Source organism: Alosa pseudoharengus, unplaced genomic scaffold (assembly GCF_046254945.1).
Source record: "Alosa pseudoharengus isolate Yale_2024_CS ecotype anadromous, Long Island Sound unplaced genomic scaffold, YU_APseudo_1.1 YU_APseudo_1.1_scf_3, whole genome shotgun sequence".
Classification (NCBI taxonomy): domain Eukaryota; kingdom Metazoa; phylum Chordata; class Actinopteri; order Clupeiformes; family Clupeidae; genus Alosa; species Alosa pseudoharengus.
This window is the reverse complement of record NW_027468718.1, coordinates 22,420,720-22,438,351: the sequence shown is the minus strand read 5'-3', so window position 1 is coordinate 22,438,351 and position 17,632 is coordinate 22,420,720. Positions and strand designations below refer to the sequence as shown.

General features: G+C 40.7%; 1 protein-coding gene across 1 annotated transcript in view; it reads right to left on the bottom strand.

The window, feature by feature from the left end:
- thsd7ba (thrombospondin, type I, domain containing 7Ba) overlaps nucleotides 1–14,149 on the bottom strand; it is a 100,053-nt gene extending 85,904 nt beyond the window's left edge. Inside the window, exon 1 of the mRNA XM_076262588.1 lies at nucleotides 14,005–14,149. Coding sequence (XP_076118703.1) covers nucleotides 14,005–14,146 — 142 coding nt within the window. The 5' untranslated portion in view covers nucleotides 14,147–14,149. The remainder of the gene's footprint in view (nucleotides 1–14,004) is intronic.
- Between the last annotated feature and the right edge of the window lie 3,483 nt (nucleotides 14,150–17,632).

Here is a 17,632-nt window from a genome sequence, read left to right as displayed (position 1 = left end):
GACTTAACCACCCATCACAACTATATACTGCATAACATGCCTCTCAGATGGCTAGAAGAAATTGTGCACACGTTATGTATTATGTCCATCTAAAGTATACATATTACATTCAAGTGACACTGTGCATGGAATTGGTTGATTGCTGATAATGGGACTAGGGTATAAAAAATTGTAACCACAGGGGAGCACGCTTGTCTGTGTTCGCTGCGATGTGATAGCATAATTTTTGCTTTAGAAAAAATGTAAGTCTTCAAAACAAGTACTTAAAAGGGTGGTTGGAAAAAGGCACATATAATGACAGACAACAATCTGGTTAGCTGAAGATGTTTTAGAGATGAGGAGGGATGGTAGCTGCTGATCTTTAACAGCAGGACAAGTGACAGAGTAATTCATACCTGTCAGCTGTAATGGAACCAATTTTGATGCCACTTTCAGGTCATCAGGGTGATTAAAACCGAATGTTATTTTCTCCCTGCAGTTTAGGCCAAATTCAAAGCCTGGGGACAAATGGAATCTGGAAGCAGCATGAGATCACCTCCTTGTGCTCCAAGAGACATGTTTTTTCTTCTCATATTCATTTGTGGGACAATGAAGGCAATAAGGGCAAATGAAATCGGATCGAGAATCAATGCAAACGTAAGGAAATGTGTCACCAGGACATCATTATGTCTTTGCTGCAAAACAAAACCTTTTAATAGAATGAGTCAAATACTCTACACTGATTGTTTATGATGGAATATTTTGTCAAGTGTTGTGTTATATCACTACTAATCAAAAAATGCTTGTTTATTTGCCATGTATGCACTATTACATGCACTAATGCATCATACAGTTGCTTTTATTTATGAAGCCTGTATTCAATATATAGAGGTTATGCTTAATTATCTATCTATTGTCTGTGTATGGTATCATCTGTTTAGTATTTGCATTCAGCAATATGGCTTTGAGAGCCACCAACAACCTGAGCCAAAATCATAGTCACAACATACTTGGCCCAAAAAGCTGATTCTGTAAACAGCATGCAAATATTGTGATCAAGTATCATACAATGTCAGCACCAATTACAGCACAAAAACTCTGCCATGTGTGTCACCTTCAAAGGACTTAATGCTATTTATATTATGTAGAAACTTGACATTTCTGGCAAACAACACATATTTCTTCAAGCTCTACCAATAAAAAGCCCAATCCCAAATTTGCCTCCTCTTGCCATAGTAATTAATTGATAAAAGTTAATTGCTTTAAGTTATTTGCTGCCTCAACAAGACATGCATTTTAAACACCTTATCCAATCCCTCTTAAAACCTGAGGATTCAATTGCCTCAACAATTAGGTTTTGTCAATAGAAGAGGTAATGAACAAACCTTCACCTTTGAAACAAGCATGGTCTTGCAAGAAAAAAGAAACCTGAAAGAACCAGCCAGTGAGGAGAAAGCAATTTGTACACATTTTTAAAAGTTGAAAGAGGTTGCTCCCGGGGATGATGTTCATGGCGAGCTGATCTAAGCAAGGTAACAGCACGCTTTTGAGGTCTCCTGGTCAGCTGAAGCTCTATCAGTTGTCATGGGCTCTAAACCACTGGAGGTGAAAACCGGGGAGATGACAGCACCCAGCAAGCTTTCACCTGTCTTTCACTGTCTCCAGAGGGAACCTGAGCCTGGGATGTGCAGATGCAACGCTCACACATATGACAGGGATAATTAGGAGCTAATTAGGCATTTTGAGAGGAACATTCTCTCAGGAGTAGGGAGCCGTGAGGACACTGCACACAAGGGGACACTTTATCAGAGGCTGAAACAAGGTAGCACATGCTGACTGTCTGCCTCAGTCCATTGTTCAGCATGGTTGAAATGGATCGTCTCCATACTGAACTGCAAAGCAATCTCCTGCTTCGTCTTCCAGCAGAAGCGTGTAACTCTAAGAACGGCACTGCATACTTGTACAACTTGACAATTAAAAGCATTTCTACGGTATATTTTAGCATTAAAAGGTAAGAATTGCACAGAAGTATAGCAATACTTGGCATGTCTCTGAAATCTGCATTTTTGTTCTTGAAAGAATGGTAATTGTAATGGATGTTCAAGACAACTTTTTTTACTAATGGCAAATAACAAAAAACTACTATTGTTTGCCGTCTGTTTTTTTATATATACATGTATATATAAATATATATTGTTTGCATTTGTAGTAAGTAGCAATATGCTGTTTCCTACCGTTTCTATTTGTTGTATGCTGTAGCAATTATAAAATCACACTGCTGGTACTGCAAATGTGCACATGACCCTTCTATTTACTCAACCAATTGCATTCTCTTTCAATAAGACAACGGCAAGTAAGCCCCCACGGCTGAGCACACAAGCAACAATTTCCTGAAGGTGTCTGTTTATTATTACATGCCTGTGTTCTCCCTCAGCTCATTGAAATGCAACCCCAGGAGCACCCTATTTAGATTTCAACTGCTTTCCATCTGAGAAAGACATTCCTAGCCGGACTAAATACAAAAGGCAAAGTAAAAGTGCCTGTTTGTAAGACAAAACATGGATTTTTTACTACATTTCTCTAAATTCTCCGAGACCAGTAGCACGTGAGGCTAAACCTGAGCATTCCCCAGAGTCTTCACCAGAGCTCCAGCATTATGTATAGATTGTTTTCTTGAATATTTACTGCAAGCAGGCACACAATCTGGGAACAAAAAAAAAACGATTCCAATATTCTGACATTTACAAAAGTCCTAATGTGTTTGCTTTTGCTTAGCTCTTGGAACTGAGTTCTCCGACTCAGTTGGTCAGATCGCTGGCGTCTCCGTGTCTGTGTCTGGTGCCTGATCTATTGGAATGCCTGACATTGTTGGCGATAAGGCAGCAGTTTAATATTTATAGCATTACTCCACCGAATCAGTAGAATTGACTTGCCATGCCCGTCAAGCCAAATGCTGTTTCCCTCTTCTCACCAATGCACTCTCTCGGTCTCTGTCTAGGAGATACGATTGAGGAAATGAACGAGAAGAGATAGTCTGGAAATAAATGAATCAATACCACAATATCGAGGCACCAACCTTACCATTAACCCTTGAAGGGATCTTTAACATTAGTGTGAGGAATTAAGAAGGTTTAGTAACAGTATGTCACTTATTGTTATACAGTGTCAGTGATAAACCCACTCTTTACAGAAGACATAGTAGGGGTGTGTAGATGGGTGGTAATATGTTGTGTATGCTTGCATGCAACATAGGCCACCATTACCATAGTGGTGGTACCGGACAGGGCAATGACAGCAGGGATATGACATCTCCTGCCATAAGGGGGCCCTCCCGAGGAGCCCTGGAGTTGCCCTCCGGCCATGTAATATCATGTTAATTACCCCTCTGACAGGGCGGTGGGAAGGCTGAGGTGCGCTGAAGATAGTGCCTCGGCTGAGACCTAATCACAAGGGAACCAATTTGACTGCCTGTGTGTCTGCAGCAGCCTGGAGTCTCATCGTTCATGACAGCATGGAAACATTACCGCTAGGATATTTGCTGCAGTGAAAATTATTCCCTGACGGAAAAATATATATTTTTAGATATAGCTGTGTGTGTGTCCCCCCCCCCCCCCCCCCCTCTCGTTTGTTTTCACTCACACTTAAGTTTTGAGCAGGTGCCTATTTACAGGCCAAGTGGAGTTATCAAACGGCCTTAATGGCAGCTTGTGTCTTGGTGTGTTCTCTGTTGTTGTGCTGTTATCTCCGTTATCTATTCTGTGGTGTCAGGGAATCCTCAGTGCGGTGCAGATGTCTTCTCTTCCCTGATTCCAAATGAGACTCATTTTTCTGCAAGACTACTCTGGATTGTAGACTTGGCTTCAGATCACGACAGCATACTGGGGGGCTTGCCAATACCATAGCATCAGGACCACAGTGCAAGTCTGCCGTGCAATAGCTGTTATATAGTAAAAACTGGGATGAATTTTGCCTAGTGCTGTTTACTGGGAATTATGAGCTGCACAGATATTGGTAGCGCAGCTTCAGTGACCCAAATGCTGGGGACACACACGCAGGGATACAGGAGTGATGCCGGAATGCTCATGCAGACAGTGGGAAGCAGTGGAATTAGATAAATGGGTAAGTGGGGAAATGTGCACACAAAGCCACATACCAAGAGCCCCCAGGAGCTCAAATTATATCCTCCTATCCATTCTATTAGCCTTAATATTTCATTCTGCACATGTGCAGGGACTATAGTTTGCAGACTCGATTATGAAATTAAGAGGCCAATTTCTTCGTAAAATGATTAGCATTCTAGAGCTGCTGCAGACCTCTCGCCTCTTTCAACATGATGTCCAGTCGAAATTCATCATTCATGACACCTCAAAAATCACCATATTTTGCATATAGCTGACATACCACCCTTTCAAAACTTGAAAAGAGTTCTGAGACAGGAACCATTCTGAAATCCAACTCTCAGCTGAGGATATTCTCCAGGGGAAACGTGAACTGACTGCTTGGAAATTCCTTGCTGGTAGGTCCGCCGAGATCGGGCGTCAGCTTTTATGACAACCTCAATCAGTTCCCACCTGACGGAGATAGCACAGCAGAGGGGCACACGGAAGAATCTCAACTGCATGATCAATGCTGAGAGCGCTTTTGAAGGCTCACCTTCAGATTCTCTCAAGGTCGCTTTGATAACCGGCGCACATAGATGACCATTACCACAACGAACCTCACACATCAAAACAGCGATATTTGAAACAGAAAGGGAAGCAGAAAGAGGAAAGGTGAGGGTTGGGAGTGGGGAGTTGAATTCACTCAGGCTGTCTCCTTTTCCCTCTTCTGTCACACTCCTTTCCTGTTGCTCAGACACAGCAGCTCCCAAAGAAAAGTGGTTAAGGGTGCGGTGGGGTGTTTGTTTCTTAGGGTGGGTTCAGGGAGCGTTTACAATACTGATGCTTCCTTTAGCCAGAGAAAAGTCGACTAGAGGGCCATTTTATGCTTAATTTACAAAATCGTTTCAGCTTGATGTCTTAAAAACAAAGACAAACTTACTACCTTATTGTCTGATTTCACTCTTCAAACATGTAGGAGACATGTTAACATACTATGCCTTCATCATTATAAACCAAACAAAGGCTATCATTAAATCTGATCTGCTTCATATAAGAATACATCAGGAGAACTGCTTCATCATTATAACAGTTTTTAAAAATAGTGTTCCTGTGTTGTGATGAACGGATGTAATGTGGCAGTCAATGTCTGCTGCTGATTACTACCAAATAATTTATCATCATTGAGAGCTAGCATTGTCTTCTAGCAATAACTGCCCAGGAGAGCTCATCAGCAGAGCCACAGTTGACCCCTGCACAAGAGTGACTGACATATATGAGATGGCCCAAGATGGTGTCCAGTATAAAATCGGCCCAACAAAAATAAATGATCTCAAAAGCCAAAGAAAAATAGATATCTAAACCTTCTGGGACCATGCTGTCAATTGACTGTACAGGGTGGAGTGTGTAGGTTTGAAGTGTGGCTGCAAAAAGGGCTTGAGATGAACCCTCCATCCTTAATGAAACCTTTATTGATTTCTCATTCAGAGGAATCACTGCCTCTAAGCCCATTCTCTCAGTACCAAGTTCCCACATTTAATTTGGATGTTATCTGTGCAGAGACTTTATCCCTAAAATCTCCTGAGAATCATAGGCAGATTTAACAATGCAGCACACAACCCCTCCTCCAACTTTACCTCTAAGCCCAACAGAAAACCCAGCCAGGACCAAATGAAAGCATAACTATCAGCCAAAACAAAGGACCACTGTGTCTGGTTTAAGTTGACCCTCAGCATCTTTAATTATTAAAAAGCAAAGCTCTGCAAATCTTCTGCCTGCTTGTATATTTGCACCAATGCGAACAAAATTAGCGAGTAGCTATGGCTGTGACAATTCCATTAGGAGGACAGGGGGAAGTTACTGGGTGAATTGTACATTCAGCGCACATGCTGCGATCTAAAATGAGCTTAGGGGAACTCGCTGGCAAGACCAGAGAAATATGGTGCCAGCTGAAATGCAAATTTTGGATATTTTAATTTCAATTCATTTTTTGCAGTCATCTGCTCAGCAGATAGGCCGTAGTTGTGTGACTCTGACAAACCCATTGTTGCAGACTGGCAAGGATCCTGGTAATCAGTCTCTCACGATCAATTTTGAATACAAAAAGTCTTTCAGAGGGTCTAAAATATGATGGAAAAGTTACTGTTTCAGTCTGCAGAAATACAACCTCTGAATACAACCATACACCAGATTTACAACCGTTTTCTGAATTTGTGCCAGTTTATGTTCAATCTACCATAAACCAAATCGATAACACTGTGTTTTAGACATAACATGTTTTGTGTTCTGTACTGAGCTCACAAGGGCTCATTCATAACTCAAGGGTAAAGCAGTGCATCTTTCTGCTGGGAGAAAACTTGGCTTTCCAATGTCTCAGTAAAAACACTGAAGCTATATGTCTGAGAGAAACTTTGAGGTAAAAGTGAGAACTTTAGGGAAAAAAATACACATTTAAACTCTGTTATGTGTAACTGGTGCTCATGAATAATTCATGAACAATTTTCACTTTAATATGAAATATCTAGTTTTCAGATGAGGCTATGTAAAATGTACTTGTTTATTGGATGGATTTAACATGATAAACCTCAACCTGATTCCATGACTGAATTTGCAACCTTCTCATTTAAGAGTATTGTCAAAACATGCACATGGATATAATGTAGCCCACAAAAAAAGAGCTCCTCACATAATGTGATGAACATATACATCTGGTCCTCCAAAGGGTCTGGGGTGTTGTATTATGCATTAAATTGTCTACATACCCTGACCTTTATGGATTTAATCTGATTTTAAGAGCCCGGACGTAGCAACAATGATAAAACCATTCTTTTCTGAAGGTGTCAGGAAAGCCAGCTCATCTAACAAAGGATCAATCTAAGGTTCTGCCCTGAGGAGCATAATAAAATGGAGAAAGCCTTCACATATTTTCATGTCTGTGATGCATTAGGATAGATGTAACGAGGGTACTATATTTTTGAAAAATCAATAACATACTGTTGCCTGTACAACAGAATTTATGCACAGATCAGGCCTCTGGACAAAAATGTAAAATTAGACTATATTCCATGAATCATTTTGAAACCATCTGCACATTTATAGAAAAGTGCAACATACCCTTTACAGTGTAGTAGCCCATATATGCCCCTTAGGAGATGAACTAAATTGAGCACTACACTACAGTCTCTATGGTCAAAATCTCCTCAAACCACAATTAATTTCATTTGATACTGCTACTACTGTTACTGCTGCTGCTGTTGCTGCTGCTGCTGCTACTACTACTACTACTACTACTACTACTACTACTACTACTACTACTACTACCACTACTACTACTAACAATAATAATAATAACACATTTTGTCTATAAGCACCTTTCAAGTTACAAACATAGAGGAAACGGTATATAAGAGAAAAATTATACATATGATAGAAATTATACAAATGATAGCATACAGCAGTGACAAGAAAACACTGTGTCCGAAATGGGAAAAATCCTGCCTTCTTACACAGTATTCAGTGTAACAGCTTTGCACAATGCTATAGTGGCAGGGCATTTCAGAGTTTAGAGCCAGCCACGCTGAAGGAACCCGTCACCCATGAAGCGAAGCCTAGAGGGTGGGATGGACGGTAGATGGGCATCTGTGGAGCATAGGGTGTGGGATGGACAGTAGATGGGCATCTGTGGAGCATAGGGTGTGGGATGGCGCAGAGGTGATGGCAGTAGGGCTTCTGTCTTGTCTTGGTTGAGTTCTGTGTCACTCAGCTATTGACAGCATTGAAGCAGTCAACCAGGTTGGAGGGTGGTAGAGTCTGAGAGGGCTTAGTGGACGAAGTTTGAGTATCATCAGCATAGTAGTGAAAGTTTAGGCCATGTTAATGTAATATACGGCCAAGCGGGATGATGTCGATAATAAAGAGGATAGGGCTTAGGACAGAGCCCTGAGGAGCACCATGAGGGAGAGGGGGGGACCTAAAGTTATCTATAGAGACAAACTGTTCTCATGCTGTGAGATATGATTTAAACTAGTGGCATGCCAGTGATGCCTAGTAATGTTTTCAGATGGGTTAAGAGTTAGCTGTGACAGACAGTGTCGAAGGCAGCTGTGAGGTCAAGGAGGATATTAATGCTGACATGGCCTGTCTTAGTACTACTGTATGCTTCAGTGGCGGTTGCTGCTCTTTGGAATAGGGGAAGCTCTGATAAAAATGGTCAATTATTAAATTAATATTATTAAGGTCCTATATTGTTCTTTGAGGGCAAAAATTATTCCAAAACCCAGAATAGACCAAACAGTATAGAGTTCTGAGACATGGCAGCTTGGGAGGAGTTTAAATAGTTTAAATAGGCTACTAGAGTTATTTCTCTGTGACTATTCTGTACGTTCATCTGCCTTGCTGTTTCATTTTTAATCTCCCCTGGTGGGCTTTTAGCCAGGCCATCCCACTGTCCCATTCACTCCCAGAGACACTGGGCTTCCCTGGTAATTACAATTTTGTGGCGCTTGTCCAATAAACGTCTAGCTTTTCTGCACTGAGATCTGCCCACTCTGTAGTGCCATTGAAAGTCCAGTGAAGCTGAGTGTCTATGGGTTTTTTGCATGGTTTTTTGATGGGTTGTGTCGTCACAGCAATGTATTACGGGTGCAAAATCACAATAAATGACCGGCAAAATCTTATTGCTGAACGAACTAGCCATGAAGTTGAACACGTTTTTAGCATGTTCTAGTTGGAATTGTAGGCTAATGTAATACAGTATGCGATTTTCTGTGATATTTTAGAGGAGGCTGAGCTTCCCCTGTAGTCAGAGCAATCGCCTCTGGTATGCTTTGCCCTAAACCCAGATCGAAACTCCTCCCATAGGTCATGATGGGTTAGATGTTCCTGGAACTGATTGACTCGGTACGCTCAAGTTTGACATCTAATGGAAGGTTGGAAATGGGTCAAAAATCGTCAGTGGCTGCTCTCGGTTTTAAACAGGAGTGATAACTGCTGTTTTGAGAGAGGGATGTACAGAGCCAGTAAGGAGAGACAAATGTATTACATGGGCCAGAGGGGGATAGAGAGCCAGCAGATCTTGACCAGTAGGGTACATGGGCCAGAGGGGGATAGAGAGCCAGCAGATCTTGACCAGTAGGGTGGCAGGTGGTAGGCCTAGCCTTTATAGACCCTTTCAAGAGAGTTCCATTATCAGCATCATAGTTGGCCCCACAAGACTTCCTTTTTAACATTCCATATGTTATCTTAATGCAGAGGAAGTAGATTGGGGCCCAAATAGAATGTTCAAGCATTGTTTTTGTTTACCTTGTTGAAAGGGTCCATAACAAGGTCAAGGACAAAGTGTTCATTGACCAGGGAAAAGCAGATAAAGATCTAGAAGGAGTTGCGTGAGAAGACACATCAGTAAAGTAGTGGTAGGGGTTGTCTGGAGCTGCTGGCAGATAGAGCTAATTTTGTTTGTGAAAAAATGGGAGTGGAGGTTCTCTAGGGTTACTCTGTCCTTTGGCAATAATGGTGGTGTAGTATGTGGTCTTAGTTTTATTGAGGGATTCCCTACTGGCATGTAAGACATGTTCATTGTATGTCAGTGCATGAACAGTTAGGCCAGTCCTCCAGCTGACGACCAATTGTGAAGTTGAAGATAACCAGTTCTACATACTCTAGTGCATCTTGCGCAAACACCATAGCCATTTATCAGACCACCTACGTCCAAAAACAAGCAAATTAATATCCCCTAAAAGATCTATGAGGGTGATTCTCACAAAACCAGCAACACAAAGGTTTCTGACATCCATTTTCTCAAAACATGTTTTGAAACATTTAGATTATTTTGTAAGGACTTGCCATAAAGTGCATTGTAATTGCTCATACTAGGGTATAGAATCTAAATGTTGGAAGCCATCAGAAGACATATGTGTTGCTTTCATTAAAATAGACCATCAAGAAAAGAGAGGTGATAATGGTACAATCAAAAAGTCCTTATGTCTCATTTTCCCAATTGAATCCCTCATATCTTCTCAGGAAGAGAAAAAGCATGGCAACTGTGGGGGTTACATCTGGAAATATCTTTTTTGCTGATATCAATCTGCTTATCTGGGTTTGAAAGCCACTGCCAGCTGTCAATCTTGGGGGTGCTACCGGTTATCAGGTCATCAATATGGCAGATGCAACAGTAAAGTCGCATCACTCAAAAGCATAAATTCTCCTCTATTAATTATTGAGAGTTAATGCAGCATTTAGAAGAAGAAAAAACTTCACAGTTAAGCTGGTGGCAAGTAAGGCGCAACCAGCTGTGATCTCTTCTGGTCTGTTCTCCCGTTCAACACAGCTTGATAAAGACAGGCAGAGACAAATAACAAGATAAGTGGCCATTCTATTCACTTTTTGGTCATCAAGGTTTATCTTCTAATGAACATCTGACCACCTGAATCAGAAGCAATGTGTCAGATTGGTTACCGTTTTATCCCAATATTGAAATAAGCCTAGCCAATATAGGCCCATCAATGAAAACTGGTCTGGATTTTCAGCATTCAATTTCAATGTGCTTTTTCGATTTTCAAGGTTCATTATTAGGGTATCTGGATGCAAACAAAAAATATGGGGCAAATCAGTTCATGTTAAGTTCCAGTTAATTAAATATATGTGTTCTTATTAACCACATATCTGTCGAACCGTTCGTCCAACTGATTTGGCAGGTGTCTTGCTACTGACAAGAGTAAGTGCATTGCCAAGCTTGACATTGTTTGGATAAGAAATGCAAAAGATATTGTTAAATTTATCAGTGAAAAAAAGCACATATTGGCTTTCGGAGCACTACTCCCCATCTCACACAGCACTCTAGGCTACCAGAGAGGATAGAAGCAGGGCTTTGGCAGAACCAAATCAATGTAGGCTACACAGGTAAATAGTTAAGCGAGTGCAAGATGTGTGGATGATTATCATGTCTGACCTCAACAATAAAGACCCCCTGTATGCGATTTGCTTGCATAAAATGATTCTGCAGATTTTGCAACAACACGCCAACAAGCACAGGTATGCAGTGGCTATTCAAAACAAAGTAAAAAAGAATGTGCAATAAACTGACACTTCTAACAGCCCAAGCTTCTTTGGACTGTCTTTAGACTTTGAATAAACAAACAACAATTCTGACTGCAAGGTCCCAAATTGAAACAACCGATAATGGTCCCAAATATAAGGATGTTTCAGAATGCCATACATGCAAAGCATGACCAGCTATAGACAACAAGTGGCAGACAGAGCGTGATGTTACTTATAGGCTACCAGACTGTTTGAGTCACTGTTTTTGATTGTTGCAAATTTCATATGATGATGCATTATTCCACAAAATGGTATTGTATTCTCGATCAGCAAGTTTTTTAATAGGCTAATATAGCCTTGACTCAAAACAGCTGTTAGGTTGCTATGTTGCCACCGTGGCTCATGTTTAACATGAATACTGTTGTAAGTACAGCAAACACATCTTTCTTGTTGACAAAAGCTTAAGTGCTGTTTTGTTCCTTCTTATAAAGCTAATACTCTGTCCAGGTTGTTAAATACTGACACAATCAGCGGCAGCCATTAGTTGTTTACAAAAGTGCCTCAACCGGACTCCTCTGTCATAGTACTGTATAAGGCCCACCCACTTTGGGGAAATATTTCAATGGAAGAGGGGCCAGACCCCTTTCACAAAGTGAACTTCATTTGGGTCTGGTTATACATAAAGCAATTGGATTTGCATGTTTAAAGAAAGAAAAACACTACCATAACAAGTTTTTTTCTTGGAATTGACACTACTGCACGTAGACCATTAGGCTTACTTTTTAAAAGCAGCTCCCATGCAGAGGGTCATACTAATCCAAATTGTAGGCCTGCTGATAAGGTTCATAATTTACTGTGCTATATATCACACTTTCATGAAACCCAAACCCCGAATCTCAATAAATACATTAAAAAATGTATGAAGATGAAAACACTGTCCGTATGATTAAAATCTGAAAGTGGCCAAAACAGATTGCAGAGTTGAGAGAGCACAAAGCATTATTTCTCTCAAGGCTAGAGAAAAATAGCTTAAAAGTGGTTGTGTACTTTAAAGGTCTAATGAGACAGCTTTGTTTAAAGAACTAAATGATTGCCCCATTAGCCATTGCCTTGGGTGCTCCAGTCTCACAAACGCTGATGAAGGTCAAACCCAAACCTCTATGCATATTCACACTCACAGACACAGTCACAGCAAAGGCCATTGAAAGACTCCCCATTACTGCTCAGCCAAGCACACAAGGCAAAGTAAGAAATGCTGTTACACTGCCATGTACAGTACAACTAGCTGTTTAAGGTTATTAGCCAAATGAAATGCTTAAGTGTTTAGGTTTTAGGCTTTGTGTACATATGAAATGATTTTTCAATATGATTTAAAATCTTCTTGTTCAAGGAATCATGTTGTAAGTGAAATCAGAATTTGGAATTCAGCAGATCAAAACCGCTCCACTTAGTTCAGATGCACGGTGTAGCAATCTAAAATGGCTGTAAAAAAATTAAGTATCAGACAGTGATTTCCTATCCTAAGTGAGGCACCAGTTCACATAATCTGCCTTCTGCTCTGCAAGGGTGCCAATCCGCACTCCTGGTGTTCTGCTTAGATCCCTTTTGAACATACGCCCTTTCAAGTGAAATTAATCAAACTCTTTATCACATGGGCAGTATCATTACCCAACTGCAGAGAATGAAATGAAAGTAATAATCAGACGGAGCGAAGGCTTTTTGTACTGACAGCAAAGTTGTCATGCTGCGTTGGAAAAGGAGATAGACAGGTGCATCTGCTATAGCTTTGACACGGTCACATTCAAAACCATAAATTAAATCCTTGGCTTTATCTGTGTGCTGAAACACATTCTCAGCATGTGCCAGAGGAAGATAAAGATTTGTATACTGTTGCAGAGTATAGAGTGAATTTGTACATCTGAAAAGACAATAGAATTTTCAAATGTATTTGTTCAGACTCCAGCATTTATACTTGTGCTGTGATTCAAAAAAAATCAGATAGGCTGTTCTACGGTGAATTGATGTTTTACTTCTACCCTTATCAATATATAAACTCTGCCTGTATGATAAACTGTAAACATCTGTTAGCCCAAAAAACCCTGCTGTAGCTCCATGTAATAAAAGTTCAAACAGATTTCCCATAGAAGGTGCAGCTATCCTTACTATCCTACTTTGAGAGGCTTGGTCATAAATTCACAGGAATCCAGAATGGCAAATAATTACTTGCTGTAGCTTTGAAAACTGAGAACAGATTACTATATATATCATTATATGTGATTATACTCTCCTCAGACTCTTGTCACCAGCCGCCAGGAGATGGATAATCTTCCACAGAGAATACACCATTATGCTAACGTCCCTATATCCTCCCATGGTTCCTTCATCAGTCTTGGCGGTTTTTTTACAGCTGCTAAGAGAATACTGAATGAAAGCACAAGTGCTACTCAAGTGGAAATGGAAAGCAAAAGTCTATCCTGCATGGCAATGGAGTGTGTGAGTAAGTAAGTGAGTGTGTGAGTGAGTAAGTGTGTGAGTAAGTGGGTGAGTGAGTGAGTGAGTGAGTGAGAGTGAGTGAGTGAGTATGTGGCTGAAATAGTTCAATGTGTTATAACACGTAAAAAAAACATGATGTAATGCATATGTTTATCTATTACAAAAAGAACAATAAGAAATATACATGCAGTACTTTAAAATTATCTAAAATTATAACAAGCTCATTTCAGTGTCATCTATAGAACATTTGTTCAGATGAGCATACAACCCAACATAAGACCCACAGAACAGAAAGAAGGTTTCTATTCATTCCCATTTGGGAGTTGAATTTCTGTGACACAAGCAGGTAATCAGGAGGGCATGAAGCATTAACTTTAATGAGACATTTTGCAATTCATACCTGTTTTCCATGAATAGTGTTTATCCTTTGTAAACTCCAGGTCTGAATGCACTTGAACTATGGTGAGAGACAAGAAGAGCAGCAGGTAGTTCCCAACACGCCATGTCCAACCAACGACACCAGTGTCATCTTTTAGAATCATAGTCCAGCCACTTGACTGCCTTGTCCTTTTCTTATTCCTAAAGAGGGAGAGATGGAGACACTTTAGAGGAGATTAAACTCAAGCAGTGTGTCAGTCTGAGCTATGTGAGGAACTACTTCTCTAGAGTCCAGCTCTGGTCAATGCCCTATTAGTTAACTTTTCCCCTCTGGAGACAAATCCAAGCCACTGGCTATGGATAAATCGTCAGAGAGGCCTGGAACTCATCCACTGAATTAAGGTTAGAGCATATGGTGTTACAGCATAAAAATCCATTCCATAATTTCAGTTTTGAAGGAGGTAATCACATATTTCAGTCTGCTGCTTATTTAATTCTGCCTGTCCCTTGGTGCCGTGACTCACACCCTGAGGGTAAAGAATTAAGTTTGTACACAGACGCTCCTCAAATTCCTGACAGCCTAGCAATGTATCAACAGCAGCAATAATGCAGAAATAATGAGACATATTTGAAAAAGAGTGAGAGAGGTTAAGTGAAAGAGGTTTTAATATCAGCATGACACAAACATAGCCCTCACACAGTAGAGTACATAGACCACTTTAAAATATATTGACTATTTCACATGGCCTCTCTGAGCATTAACAATTCTCAATAAATTCACTGGCAACAAATTGTGACTCACATAATGATCCCAATCCAGTGGTTTACTGATTGAAAATGGTCTGTGCCATTGTATTTTCTGTTTGTACTTGTGTTGTGAATGCATAATGATTTTTGCACAGATCTGTGGATAAGAAAACACCCAAAGGCCTCTGTATTGTCAAGGATATATCCCTGTGCCATTGGTAAGCCCACCTTACCTGCACATAAATTAAAAATTTGATTTATTCTTTTCGCTCAGTGGGTGCACACAATGCATTTGGTTCATCCGATCTTCTCTGGCTTGCTGAACAAAATATGTATATTGATGGATGAATAACTATTAAGCTTAACTACGCATTTGGAAGGTGGGATTATTTCTATGTGATTTCTCGGGAAAGCCCATGGCCTCCAATTGGTTTTCGGTTGATTTCATTCAGGAAAATTAGATTTTTATCTCATTGCTTTGGCAGTGTTTCACTGCTAGCTAAATCTGATTTGAGAGGGGTATGTGGAGAAAGATTGATGGAGAGAAGAGACAAAAGTGGAGTCAGAAATCAAGGAAGGCCAAGAAAACCACAACCAGGACAATGCCAGCAGCAAAACAAATGGCAGCAAATCAGTGCTTGGTGGGTGCTCATCACCATATCTTCTTCGATACCTGCATGAAATATGTGGCTAAGCAAACACAGGTCAATTAGAGACGTGCACTACTGGTCGGCTTACCAGGCAAGCCAAAAGGCTGCCTCATTTCTGAGCAAATCCCTGCCTTCTCTGCAGGCGGCATAATAGCAATATTTTTAGGGCAAGAACCATCCCCTACAACCAAATACATACATACATACTATTGACTGATTAGGAAATGTTTTTAAAATGACTTTGGCTTACAGATCCCTTCTATAAAATGTGCAGAGTTTATATTCATGATGTAGATTTTTTAAAGGTTAGGTGTAGTTTATCAAACATTACTGGAGTCAGTAAGTGTGAAAGAGCTCGCTGGAGTGATGGATTGTAGCCTATCTTTGTCATACTGGCAGTTCCGAGGAGGTGGTGAATATAAATGCTTCCCCCTTCTTATGAGCAAAAATGTGTGAGTATGCTGCTTCATGTGCCTGCGTGAGAGTGTGTATGGAGGACCTACTGTATGTGACTATGCATTTGTGTGTGTGTAACTGTGACTGTGTACGGTGTGTCTGTTTGTGAGTCTACGTTTGCCTGTGTGTAGCTGTTGACAGCCACAAGCCCCAGCTATCCTGAAAATCTTATGTGTCAAAGTCTTAAGCTGCTTTTTAGCATAACTAGGTCAGTCGTGGCTGCCTGGTTGCAGGCACAGTGCAGTGTGCGCGGCTGAGCTTCTGAGAGTGCCGTGACTGCGTCAGGGCCAGAGGGCCATCTTGTGACATTTGAGCTGAGATGTGAAGGAACGCTCACTCACTCCCCTAACCCTCTCGAGTGGTGCGCTTTCGTGAAACGCAGCGCGTTGATCATCTTGCAATCAACACCCGGGGACAGAGAGGAGAGCAGACCCTCGGGTAAACAGGTGGTCCCAATAATTAATGTTTGATTAGCTTCCCCCAAAAGCAGCCACGATGGCATCGCGGGCACCTGATACACTGCCAATTTATCCCATCTCTGCTCTCTCTCTCTCTCTCTCTCTGTCTCTCTCTCTCACTCCTCTCCTCTCTTCCCTGGACGATCATAAAGCCATCTTTGGTGAAGGGGAAACAAAACCGGCTAATCCAGTCCATTTGACACCGATGCCTTTCATTTGCTGAGGTTTCTGTTCAATACTATGGTCCAGTTGGCTTGCGTGGTCACATGAAACCAATAACTTGTGCAATATGCCTAGATGCTGATACAAAAATGAGGATGTTATTGTTTCCATAGATACAGTACACATTCCAGACAGCAGCATCCTTCAAGTAGTCCTTTGAAGCGTAATTTAATTGAATATCACAACATGCATGGATGGACAACAGGCCCCTTCAATAATATTATATTGTAATTTTGTAATTCAGCAACATAATCATTGCATGACTGAGAGAATCATCAAAGACTCTTTCAGGGAAGGAAACCTGCTTAGTTGGCCACTTCTGAGATATTTTGCATTTTTGACAGCTGTTTTACATCTCAACATGAAAAAACACACCCTTTCAATTCAATGTTCCCCAATTCCTCAAGTACATACACATGACCTCCATTGGCTAGAACATATTGTTAACAGGAAAATTGCCGTAACAGGTGCAATTCTCCTATGCTAATTGCTGTGACTGCTCCTGACTAGTTATCTACTGCCACAGATCCTAGATGTAATATCCTTGGTGTATAGACTACATATTCACCCAATATTATTAATGGTTACCTGACTTTCACTGTTAAGTTAATATCCCCAAATCAGCTTTTATACCATGGTCTCAGTTGATTACTCATTTAGCAAGCTTGGTAACTTTTTTCAGTGTCACCTTTGAATGACAATTCCATTAGCTGTGGGCCTGTCCATTAGTTTTACAACCCTGTTTCCAAAAAAGTTTGTGACACCATGTAAAACATACTTAAAAACAATATGTACTATGATTTGCAAATCATATTCACTGTACATTTAATCAAAGGTGGTGCAAAGACACCATCTCCATTGTTGAAACAGAAAAATTGCATTATTTATTTTGGAAAATATAACTTTGAAAATTTGATGCCAGCAAAATGTCTCAGAAAAGTTGGGACATGGGCATGACTGTGTTGCTTCATCTACTTGGGAACTGAGTAGACCAGTTGCTGGACTTTGGACAATGAAGTGTTGTCCCACTCTTGCCCGATATAGGATTTCAGCTGCACAACAGTCTGGGGTCTTCTTAATCATGTGTTTTTATTCCATGATGTACCCAATATGGCAG